Here is a 12,606-nt window from a genome sequence, read left to right as displayed (position 1 = left end):
ACAGGTACAGCGCACACGGAGTGTACAAAGTCGCGCGAGATTCGGTAGAATGCGAGAATCGGGTCTGAGAGAGGGAGTACTCACCGTGCGTTGACGGAGGTAGGATTTCCGACGTCGTCCATGGACGGTTTCCTAGAATGAAACCACGAATGAAATTCGTTATTGTTCATCCGCAGCTGCGTAATCGCGGGATGCTTATACGTGGCGCGTAGGCTCGCAGTTTGCCACATTTTTGCGTATGCTCGCGGATTCCTGGGGGAACGCCAGTTCTGTCTTTCGAGTTCCCCGTTTCCCTCGCCGACTTCAGCGAGAGAGAAAGAAGGATGCGCGCGATCCTCTCTCTCGGACCGTGTTTACTTCGCGAGGCCGCCGGGAGCGGACTTTATTGCACGTGTCCGGGTCGCTTGCGCCGCCACGGTTGATCGTCTCTGCATGTTGATGATGAGCGACGATTTCTCAGTTTCTCGCACTACACGTAAACCTCCACGTATACACGCCGATCGCTCTCGCGTGCCCGCGAGTCTGTTTATTTCACCGGGATGTCACTGTGTGTGTGTGTGTGTGTGTGTGTCACGTACAGTTACGGGACGAAGTTCCGTCGAAGCACAACGCGACGTCGGTCTCACAACGATGATCCTCACTGCGAACTCTCGCGGGGGAGGGGGCGGGGTGGGAGGGGGTGTACGTACTTCGCGATCCCGGTCGCGCTAAAACTGATCCTCCGCGATTATAAACATTCGGTCCGATCACGAACGCAATGCGCCACCAATGGACTCTACCGCCGGCAGCGAAGCTGCAATTTGCGGAACCAACTGCCGAGTGAAGGGGGCGAGCTGAGAGAGAGCGAGAGCGAGAGAGGGAGTGTGTGTCGAAGAAACAGCCGCGCGACGGTCGCTCTTGAGAACGCGTGCATAAATGTCATCGGGCAGAGGCGCGTGTTGGCCTCGTGCTCGTCCGCTCGCTTCGAGGGTTCCACCCCCATCATCCCCGAAACGTCACCCCCACCAGTCGGTGATCTTCGCTGCGCGTGCCCTTCTCGCGGATGTAGCCCGGCGCGCCGAGTCCTCGCGACGACGGATGGATTAATCGTCCTTTTTCTTACTTAGCGACGAGAGCGCTCTCGTGAGCGACACTACTCTTGCTCCCACGTTGCGCAAATTGCGAATCGCCGGGAGGACGACAGGGTAAAGTAAAAGTACCAAGGCACACGCGTGCCTAACTCTGGGCATTTTTATCGCGTTCGAATATTTTAACTAAATTTAAATTCGAATATTTTAACTATCGACGTTGGATACATGTATTCTCTATGTTGAGAGTCGGGATTATTATTATTTATTATTTAATTTTTTATTATTTTATTATTACTTTATTATTTTATTTTATTATTTATTGTTTATTATTTAATTTAAAACAAATTCGAATTTGGAATATGTATATTCTGTGTTGGGATTTAAATATCCGAATCCCAAAGCCAAAACAATAAGAATACCCAAAATTATACATGGCCGGGGCGCTTTTGTCTGAAATAAAAGTCGACCGTCGAGTCGAGCTCGAAAGTTGCGCGAGAGCGTTCGATCGAGAGATCAAACTCGTACTATATCATACGTTCGCGGGCGGAGGGAGGAGGGAAGCTCGAAGCTCGCCTTCGGAAAGAGCGGTGAATCAGAGAACGAGGGAAACGGAGCGGACTTAAGAGCACCAAAAGCTGCGACGGCGTTACGAACGAAATGCCAATTCTCGTGTTTCGAGACCTCGGAACGCTCTGCGACGCTCTGTCTTCATTTGACCGATCGCGAGATCTGGAACCCCGCGACGCCAATAAAACGCCGTACCTCCGCGGTGGCTTGTGTATCTATTTTCACGCCGGCCGCAACCTTATCCCCAGGCCGACCCCAACACATTGCGCGCCGAGCGCTGGAGGGGATCATCGATTAAAGTCTAATGGGATTATACCCTCTCGCGATGCGTATCGACGCTTTCTCCATTTCGTGCGAATAGAAACAAACGTGAGCGCACGCGCGCGCGCGCGCGATTTTAAATCCAAAGCCGGGCGAATCGTTTGTCACACAACCCCGGCCGGAAGTTACTTTTATTAATCGCGAGGCTCGACGAAAAAGCCAACGCATCCGCGTCGGCATTCGGGGTCCCCCCGTATGCGTCACGTTCGCCCGGTGCGAGAGAGCGGAAGATAACAAAGGCGATTTTCGCCGCAGCGGAGGTCAAGAGCGGGGGATCTTCAGCGGGAGAAGGCGGCGGAGGAAAGATACGCTTCCGAGTTTGGCTTATCGATTCAAATCGCGTTCCCCGCGTATGAATGAACGAACGAGTGGGCGAGTCGAGCCACCGGTTGAATGGGAGAGCCCCACGGGTGACCACAAAGTACCACACGCGTACGTAGCGACGATCGTTCGGCTTCCCTCGCGCCTTCGCTCGCCTTCTATTCTTCCTCTATCGCTCGATACGAAAGGCACGCGTCCCGACCGAGACGTGCGTGTGTGCGTGCGATGTGACGTGGTGGTGTCTCGAAAAGCCACACCGACAGTCCGACGTGACTGTGGACGACGTCTACGTGTCGTAAATCGCGCGGCTGCGAGACGCGTGCTCGTCGCGAAATCAAGCGCTCCGGAGCCGACAAATTCGCGCCGGGTCGGTCCGATTGATCAATCAAATCGTTAATTAAGACCCTCGGGACTGGCATATTTTCCGATTCGGCTTGTCACTCGGTGGGACTCTCGAAGAGGGCAGACGCGGTCACGCGAAATATTTCATTCGACAGCCGAGTAAAAATCAGAGAGAAAATACATTTTGGGATACACTTCACCTGTCCCGAGAGCGACTTGTGGGATGTGACGTGTTTCGTCGGTGGACGTACAGTTCCCTCGAAAAAGAAGCGTGTCGCACTTAGAAAAAGAAATGCTTCAGTTTCCTGAAGAGCGCCTTCGTGACGCCGAGGTCCAACTGTCGCCGCCGAGGCGATCCGCCGAAATATTGGAACATCCTCGTGCAATATAGTGACTTTTCGGCAAACTGTCCCGGGCTTCCTCGGGATTGTCATTTTTCTGTTATTTGGACGATGCATGCCGCGCGTCCCAGCGTTTCATTAGCTCGGTGTTACCACGACACGGCGGAGATCCTCAGGTTCTCTCTCTCTCTCTCTCTCTCTCTCTCTCTCTCTCTCTCTCTCTCTCTCTCTCTCTCTCTCTCTCTCTCTCTCTCTCTCTCTCTCTCGATTCTCGTGATTTTCCAATCTCGCGCGAGAACCGACGCGCACCAGTGATGTAATTCGATGTATCTGGCGCGTAGCTAGGTATGCGGCGCGACTAACTCGGGGCGTTTTGTACCGCTAGCGCTAAAAATGCGTGGCGAATCGACGGGAAGGATCATACTGACTAGGCAACTTCGAAGCAGATCCGTTTTCTACGATCTTAATAGGTATCGGATCCGCTCAAAGCGTTCCCGCCGCGCGGACGGACACCGGGCATCGCCGTCGTCCATCGGTGGGCCGGGTAAATCCGCCTTGTTTTTCACGCATTAGTTTAGTCGCGGCATTAGAATCCACGGACCATCGCGCATTCGCTCGTTTTTCAGCCGCTCTGTCGCGCCCGTCGTCGTGACTCCAAAGTTCGTCCGTCCGCTCGCTCTCTCTCTCTCTCTCTCTCTCTCTCTCTCTCTCTCTCTCTCTCTCTCTCTCTCTCTCTCTCTCTCTCTCTCTCTCGCTCGTTCGTTCGTTCGCTCGCTCGCTCGCTCGCTCGCTCGTTTGTCGCGTTCGCGTTCGCGTTCGCTCGCTAGCGCTCGCGCGCGCGCTCGCACGCTTAGCGCTATTAAACGACGGTTGATTTTTCTCGGGCTATCTGCCGCATTGTGCGCAATTATACACGCTTTTTGTCGGCTAAGTCAGTGTAAAATGCGGTTTTCCGAAAATGGCAGTGGAACGAAGACTGGTCTCCGCGAGGTGGTGCTGCGAGATAGCATCGTTTAATTTGGCATAAAACATCAACCTCCTCCGTGTACACCAAGAACGCCTGCCTCGTTCGCTACTTCATCCTTCTTTCCGTGTCGGCTTCTTCTCGTGCCCGTCGTCTCGCGATCGATTCCGCAACGAGCAAGTTGCTTTGTCCGCGCCTCGTCTCTCTCTCTCTCTCTCTCTCTCCCCCTCTCTCCCTCTGTCTCTTTCTCTCAGCCACACATTGTGCCTCTCGATCCTTCCGTCTTCGCGTTTCCTTCGTCAAACGACGGAAATGATCCTCGAGTCTCGCTCAATGGGAGTGAAAAAAATTCGGTGAAATCGCGTGAATATTCCCTTCCGTAAATGGGAAATCGCGAATCCGTGTCTCATCTTACGCAACGACGCTTCTTATCGAGTCTCGATTCATATCTCGCCAGAAACACAGAGAGGGAGAGAGAGAGAGAGAGAGAGAGGAGGGGGAGGGAGGGCCAAAGAAAGAGAGAGAGACAGAGAGAGAGAGAGAGAGAGAGAGAGAGAGAGAGAAAGATAAGAAACGATCTTGCGTAAAGTGGTCGACGGTGCAGCTGTAGCGAGGCTGAGCGTGTCGACGTCTCCAGGCCGGTCGAGTTACTGCTTAAGGCGACGCAAAATGTGACGTTACTTTTTGCACTTTGCTTTTAATAGTGGCGCGCTATGACAACTATCCAAGTAAGCGCAATGACGACGTCGTCTCTCGAATCCGGGTTTCATGGCTTTCAGTCTCGGTGATACGCGATGGAGCTACGAGGAATCAGCTCGCCGGGACTGCGACGTCGACCGAGGAAGTGTCCTCGTCGTCGACGTTAGCCCGATTACCGCGCGCCAACTGGAAAATCGATCCAAGGACTGACGATCGACTTGAGCTCGCGACACGAAGAGGACACGACGACGACGATCGCGTCGACAGCGAGCGGCTACGGTGAGAGGAGGCGTTACCGGCAAGTCTCGATGAGACACTTGTCCATCGACGCGCCGGCTACGAAAACCTCAGCGCTGAGGTCGACCGAGATAAATTTTGCAAGATCCGCACCGCGCGCGTGCATCTCGATGTGGAGGACGCGGAACGTCCCGCGGTTGACGATGGCGAGATCGAGAATGTAGCGAGGGAGCCGAAGAGCGAGCGAAGAATAGCGCGGCCGCCGCTGGAGAAAGGAAGAGAGCAAAGGGCTGGGGGAGATCCAGAAGGGACCGCGAGTAGGGGGTATGGAAGGCGACCGGTCGACCGGTCCTCTGGACAGACGGACGGAAAGACAGACAGGACTGGAGACCGCTCATTACGGGCGGCGCATGCGCGAGGAATGCGGCGGCTCTGGTCTCCTCGATACAATAAATATAGGATCGGATCGGCGGCTGAGCGAACGCGGGCAATGTGAGAGGAGAGAAAGAGGAGGGAGAGAAAGAGAGAGAGAGAGAGAGAGAGAGAGGGGGGGGGGAGACTCCCCGGACTGAGGAGTAAGGATAAACCGATGAACGAACCGGCCGACAACAATGCCCGCGACCGTAGTAACGACATCCAGTTAAATCGGTCGTCGGCAAAAAAATAGTCGCGGGGCCGCGAGTCCTCCTTCGAGGAGGAGGACTGCGCCGCTGCGCTCCCGGCGGATTCGCAACCGCGTGTCCAGCCGACCACGAAGTGCGAATTCGAGCGGCCGCGACGACACACGTCACTCGGCCGGCAGACTCTCCTCCGTCGTTCGGAGGATTCGTTGCCTCTGCGATTTTCGACCGACGACGTCGCGTCCACGTCGATCCGCGAACTTTCCCGGCGTGCTCTTGGTCGCATATCCCGGGAGACCGGGTGCGAAAGACTCTCGAGCGTAAGAGTCACCTTCGAGCCCCAACGACTCGTCGCTGACGGGAGATGTTGTAATTATGAGTAATATAATTAACATTTCTCTCGCTTCCTCTCTCAATGTGCGCTGTTATAACAAAAAGGAAAACACAAGCGTATTACGGCTGAAAAGTACGCGACGCACTGGTGTTGGGAGGGGGGGGAGAGAGAGAGAGAGAGAGAGAGAGAGAGAGAGAGAGAGAGGGAGAGAGAGAGAGAGAGGCACCCGGTTGGAAATTGTAGGGAGCCGGCGAGGTGGACGTACCCGCGATATAAATGCTGATCAATCAAGGCGAACGGAGCATTTAATCGATACTTTAATAATTATCAACCCGCTCCTCTCGGACATGCCTGGAGCGGATAACCCTTGGCGTGATTTTTCTTTTACTCGTCGTAGCGCGCTTGCTTTCCCGCTGATGAATCACCCCTGCTTAATGATCCCTTTAAACATAATTTGCGCCCGTATAAAACGTCGGGACCACGCGCGGCTTCTCTCTTCGTCGTTCTCGAAATCTCGCGCTGCGCGCGCCGCGTCGCGTCGCATCATTTCCTCAAGGCGCGATATTTATCGATATATCGGATTATTATTTGCACTCACCGAGATGCGATTTCTGCCGCGGCGAGACTGCGCACGCCGCGCAATTTCGCGCGGGCGAACTCGCGTATCATTAACGATGCGTAACGCGTCAGAGGAATGTCCCATTAATTCCGACGCGTCCGAATAACGCGAAGCGATATTTTTCACCGGGCGCGGCCTGTTACACGAACAGTATCTTGCAGATTCGCGAACGACGACACGAACGGGCGCGCGCGGGTAGGAGTGAGCCGATAATGTCGCGCGTATTATTAATCGCGTTCTGTTGTTTGCAATTAGCGTGAAACCGCTTATAGTTAATTATAGCGCGATACGCGAGTACTGCTCGCGCGCACCGCCGCGTCATTAATTATACTTTCCTTCGCGCACCGTGATTATGCATAATAGTTCGTTCTCGTGTATCGCTTTCGAATAAATCACACGGATCACCGTAAACACCGTCGTTCGTTCTCAACCGTTCCCCGGCTGCTTTAATTACGTTACACACCGCGCGCGTTTCTATCAATTATTACACGACTACAAGCGTCGCGCGCGCGCGCGCGCGCGCGCCTTTGCAGCAACCAGCGGCAATTCTTTCTTTCCTTTAGGATCATCCTCCTTCTCAGAGTCGCGTTTTGTTTGTTTTAAAGGAAGACGCGGAAAGTTTTCTCGTTGTTTGAGGAACGCGTTTGGCAAGTAGCAAAACGTAGCGCGCGTTCGGAAGTCGTCGTTTCCGTGAGTACAAGCGTATACGCGCGCGCGGCCATTCGTGCATATGTGTGTGTGTGTGTGTGTGTGTACATGTACGGTGGTCCGTGAAACGGCTTCGTGCCGACTCTGTTCGTTCGTCACTCGAGAGTTGATTTATATCCGTGGGTAAGAACCTCGTGCCAGACCCCGATGCCTCGCTCGTTGCTTCTGCGTGAGCGCGAGCGCACCGCGCTCACTTTGAACAATGGAATTGCGTCGCGACGTCGATCTCTCTGTATCAATCACCTCGCCAGCGAGATCTCCTGTATCCTTAGCCGCTGATCGCGAGCCCGCTCCTCTTTTCGTAGCGTCGCTTTTTATTATTAGCCCGATCGGTTTCGCCCGTGCCGCGCGCCTCTCGGACGCAGCATGCCGGCCGTCGTTTCGTCGGCGAGAGTACAGCGAGAGAGCGAGAGAGCGAGAGAGAGAGAGAGAGAGAGAGAGAGAGAAAACTTTCAACAAGCTTCCCGTTTGTACACGCGATTTACGTAAGTGCGTATAAGTATAAAAACAAATCGGTACGAGTGCGGTGGATTTCTTACCTGTCCGTCCAGCAGAGCGCGTCGTCTCGATACCTGCAAACGAAAAATGTTTGCATTAATGCAAGTATAATTTGTATCATATTATCGTTATTTCTATATTTGTATATTATTTGTATGTGTCTCTCTATTTGTATATATGTGTGTGTGTGTGTGTGTGTGTGTGTGCGCTGATATTTATATTATCATTATTATATTATATTATTATATTATTATTATTAGGAATTAGTATGACAGAGATCACGATTGAAGGAAATATACGACGTGTTATGTAGAATTTCTTGCGCGATCATTTATTACATATCAGTCTCGATCTATGAGAAACGATCGTGCGGAGTAAGTAGGACTTTAAAGTAAGACGCTGATCAGCTGGAAATCCACGACTTTGTTGTTCTCCACGGTCCGACTTGCGAGGTCGATACTTGCGTAGATATTCCTAATTCGTCACGGTGCGCGATCGGCGCATTGCCCCTCTCGCGCGCAACCCCAAAGTCCAAGTCCCGTGTCGCAGCTTACAGGAAAAAGCTTTTATATGAAAGCTCGACTGGAGGAGTCAGGATCGCCGTCGTAAATTGTGCGCGAACCTAATCTCGCGGTTGAATGGTAGCCCCGCGCGTGTACACGCTCTCGCCCCTCCTCCATTCGCACCGCCGTCGAGTCGTAAATCCGGCGAAAAGCGAATCTATAAATGACTCGACGAATCGACGAACCGCGGATTATTTCCGTCCACGATCGGCCCTCAAGATCGCCGCCGTGCGTTTCCGTCGCGCCGGACACACCGGTGTCTCGTAAGGGGAACGACAAGTCACCATCTCCATCGGCAACCCCGGGTCTTGAAATTCGCGACGGAGAGAGAGAGAGAGAAAGAGAGAGGGAGAGGGAGAGGGGGAGAGAGAAAGAGAGAGAGAGAGAGAGAGAGAGAGGCGGTGCCGCGGGATGAATCAGAAGACGCGAGAAAGCGGGGCCTGTCAGCGCGACATGATTTAAAGCCAAATATTACGACAGAACGCGCATTCCTGCGACGTCCCCGGCCGGGCAAGACGAGGGTGAGCGACACGAGGGATGAGCCGTAAGTCGTGCAGATATGTTGGCCACGGTTTATTACCGGGACGGCGGAACGGTCGGCGGGGTGGAGGAACATTGATTTAATGCGGGAGTAATTGGGCGGCCGGACGTCTCTATGAGCGCGCCACCTTCCACCGCTAATGCGTTCCCGCCCTTCTAACCTTTTGGCTAACCACCGTGCGAGCGAGCGAGCCTGCTGGTCCGCCGCGCCTCTCTGCCACCCTCGCGCTCCTTCTTCCACCCGCGGTACGTGAGAAAGGCCGAACGCTTTATTACTGCTTTTATTGCCCGACGAGTTTTAGCCGCGTACCGCAGCTTGGATCGGCTTATGGCGCTTATTAAACTTTGATGTCACCAGATCGCTCCTTCACTTTCTCCCTCCCCCTCTCTCTCTCTCTCTCTCTCTCTCTCTCTCTCTCTCTCTCTCTCTCTCTCTCCGCAGGATCGCAGACCGTCCTTCCGCGCTATCGCGATGGCACGCGGACGTGGCAGCGGATGCCAAAGGGGCGCGCGTGAAACGCGCGGAGAGAACGCGATGATTTTGTTGGAATTGAAATTTCGTCAACGAGCCCGCGCGAGAGAGTGATACGCGCGTTTACCACGACACGACACGACACGACCGGTGTGCCGTGACTCGCGTACACGCACTATTTACGAAAAGCCAAGGCGACAGTACTTTCGTAATTACGGGCTTCTGTGCCCGAGCGTGTGCGCACTCGTGTGCGGGTACATTGATTAATTGAGCCGACCGGCTAGACATCCCGACTATAAATTTCTACGTTAGCCATAATAATTTTTTGACTCGTCTATTACGCAACGTCTCTCGCGAGGAGAGACTGCGATAGAAGCACGTCGTCCTTGACTCGTTATAATTGGCCGCTGCATTACTTAAGCACACACTGTTGGGCGCGTATACACTTACAGCTACCTAATAGTGAGTTAACGGTCATTACAGTCAATCCCGCTTATCCTCGTCATCGCGTGCAGGAAATTAAGGGGTGCGTCTCGAGATTTGCGTGTAACGTGGCCGATGAAGCCCACCAGGTGTTCGGATTTCATTATCTCCGAGAGCGCACGCTCTTCTTCCAGAGGAGCGTCCGCGCGCGGGGGTCCCGCGAAAACGACAGCGAGGTGTAAGGGGAGAGACGGAGAGGAGGAGATCCCGGGAAATTTTCGCGCGTCCGCCTGGAGGAAGAAAGCCCAGCCAGCCGCTGATCGCCCAGGCGGAGGAGCAATCTTCAGCCGCTTAGATATTCAAATCTGCGGAGGCTGACGTCACGCGCTGCAAATTCCTCGGATGATAAAAACAAGCGCGAGACTCTTTCTCTCTCTCTCTCTCTCTCTCTCCGCGGCGGCGGCGGGTTTTACGGTAATCTAGCATTCCGCTGAGGCGGAAACACGCGCCGCGTCGCGACGCGGCTTCCCCTTTTCTCTCGCGCGCGCGTTATTAGAAAAGGAATTCTCGCGGCTGGTCCTGCCGTATTTCGCGAGACGGGACGCGCGCCTCAGGACGAACGAGTTCGAAAGACTCCGTGCGCTCGGCGGAGACCGAGAGAGACAGAGACAGAGAGAGAGAGAGAGAGAGAGAGAGAGAGAGGGGGGGGAGAGAGAGAACTCGTCCTCCCGCGCCATGTGTCGCTAAGGTCGCTGAGAAGCAGGAGCGGGGAAGCTAGCAGAGCTTCCGCGCGCGCTCGAGGGACCGCAAACGTGCTCTACAAGTAGTCATAATACGTGGACCGGGGGCAGACTCTCACATACACATGGTGCGATCACGTCGAACGGCGCTCGCTCCCCTCCGCCACCCCTGGTGTAAAGTTAAACTTTGGATACACCGGCTGCGCGGAATGTCTATCCCGGCGATGCGACGGGCCGCTTTCTGATCGCGCGAGCGCTCTCGGAAGAACGCCATTTCTCGCGGACGAGGAATGCCCCTCGGTGTCCGACACGCGCGACGTATCGTGCGAGCAGTCGGTGCGGCATATCTGAAGGATAAAAGGAGATAATCGAATCCGTGCTTCCTCTCGGACTTTGAATTGTACCGCGAAATTGTCGAAACGTTGACAGTTCGGCAGTTTGTGTTCGAGCGACTCGCGGGCGGGGGGCGAGGGGGGGTGGGGTGGGGTGGAGGGGTTGCGTGTCTCGCGACAGTTCGCGATTTCCGGAGACTGTCATCAGGCTGGTGGAAATGATTCGTATTTTTTTATGTCTGTTTGTCGATATGTCTAATTTGTCACATAGCATCGCGCGTTGTATTATTTAAGACGCATGGCAAAAGCCAAGCGACACATGCTTGTTGCAGTCTACATAAAAGAGCGCAACCGCGTCGCTCGGTGCTTCGCTAATCCGCGTGGAAATACGCATAACGAGCGTCGTTAGGCGGCTCGTCGGCCGTCGGCGACATTCGCGCCTCGTCATTTTGCGCGAGCGCGACCTAGTACTTTCCCCCTCGACGGGACTTGAAAAATTCGCATATATATTTCGCCGAGTTCGAGAAGCAGCCTCCGAAGCGCCGAGCGCGATCGTTTCGTCGCCGGGGGGTGGGGGGGGGGTGGGGAGCGATGTCGTAACGAGCGCGGAGTTTTCGCAGGAACGTCGAATTTGAGCACGGCGGAGGAACTTTCCTTTCTTCTTCTCCTCGCAGTCGTCGGCGCCACCGTCGTTCCTCTCTCCTCGCGGACGTCGTAAGTCATGCTTGATGGAACTTTAATTCGGATCACAGGTCGGTGAAAAGCGGCCGGATCCGCCGGCTCGTGAAATATATCGCGGCTTCGAAACGCGTAGGAAGTGCCGGTCGCACGATCGAGCGACGCAGTTCGCGCGTCCATAAAAATCCCCGACGCGTCCTCCGCGCGCCTTCCTCGTAGCGCCCGAGTGGACAAAAAGCAACAGTCGCGAGAAACAGCCCGCGATACGGAGCGACCAGCAGCCGCGGCGAGCGTCCCCGTCTCCGATGATGCCCGTCGGACATCGGTGCCCGGGAGCGGCGGTGGAAGTTCGGCTCACGACTGGCTATACGCGCTGTCCTACGAGCAAATCGACTTCCGAACGGTGGTTACGTGTCCCCGGAGCTGTTGCCGGGAAAAAAGTCTCAGTCCCTCGCGGGACAGCACCCCGGCGCGGCGCGGCGCGGCGCAGCGCGGCGGCGGCGGTGGCGGCGGGCGGCGGCGGCGGCGGTCAGTGCACCGTCGCGTCGTCGTCTCGACTCGTTTCGGTATACCTGTATGCAGGCACGACCTACGTTCCAGCAGCGGAGAGAGCCGGCGGCCGGGAGCATAGCTGGCGCATTATCACATACGTTAAGTTTTTCTCCCTCTATTGGCCCAGAGCGGGGGCACGAAAAACGACTGATTAATCGAAGCAACACGGGAACATTCTTGCCCTGGGAGGATATAGAGGAACGGGGGAGAACCAGTAGTACGGAACAGCGGCGACATATCAGCAACGACCAACGGCAGCCGCGTGCACCACACCCTGCACTCGCGCGCATCTGCGTCGCGCGCGCGCGCGCGCGCGCGGACGAGAGGACGAAGACGACGACGACGACGATGACGACGACGAGGAGGAGAACGAGGACGAGCGGAACGGGAGAAAAAGTCCCGCCAGAGTACCATCGCGGGGAGTTCCTCTCCTCCGTCACGATCCCTTTCGCCCTCTCTCTCTCTCTCTCTCTCTCTTTCTTTCTCCCCCACCCCCCTCTCTCTCTCTCCTCTTGAACGAAAACCGGAATGCGTTTCTTAGCGACACGAGATATGTTCCGAACTTACAATTAACGCGACGCAATAGCGCGTACGCCCGGTAATGCAACGTGCGCTCGTTCGCGCCAAAAAAACCGCACGCTCCAGGAGGCGCGCGCGAGCGCAAA

The 12,606-nt window shown here is 55.0% G+C and overlaps 1 protein-coding gene across 4 annotated transcripts in view; it reads right to left on the bottom strand.

Annotated features, from left to right (window-relative positions):
• LOC105185860 (protein trachealess) overlaps window positions 1-12,606 on the bottom strand; it is a 93,399-nt gene that overhangs the window by 64,226 nt on the left and 16,567 nt on the right. For all 4 annotated transcript variants that reach the window (XM_025303184.1, XM_025303185.1, XM_025303186.1 and 1 more), the window contains exons 2-3: window positions 7,683-7,715; window positions 85-132 (exon numbers count right to left, since the gene is read on the bottom strand). In XM_025303184.1, the coding sequence (XP_025158969.1) occupies window positions 85-132; window positions 7,683-7,715 (81 nt within the window). The remainder of the gene's footprint in view (window positions 1-84; window positions 133-7,682; window positions 7,716-12,606) is intronic.

Source organism: Harpegnathos saltator, unplaced genomic scaffold (assembly GCF_003227715.2).
Source record: "Harpegnathos saltator strain DR-91 unplaced genomic scaffold, Hsal_v8.6 scaffold536, whole genome shotgun sequence".
In the NCBI taxonomy this organism is placed as follows: domain Eukaryota; kingdom Metazoa; phylum Arthropoda; class Insecta; order Hymenoptera; family Formicidae; genus Harpegnathos; species Harpegnathos saltator.
Note: the sequence above shows the minus strand (reverse complement) of the source record. Positions and strands in the feature narration are given on the sequence as shown.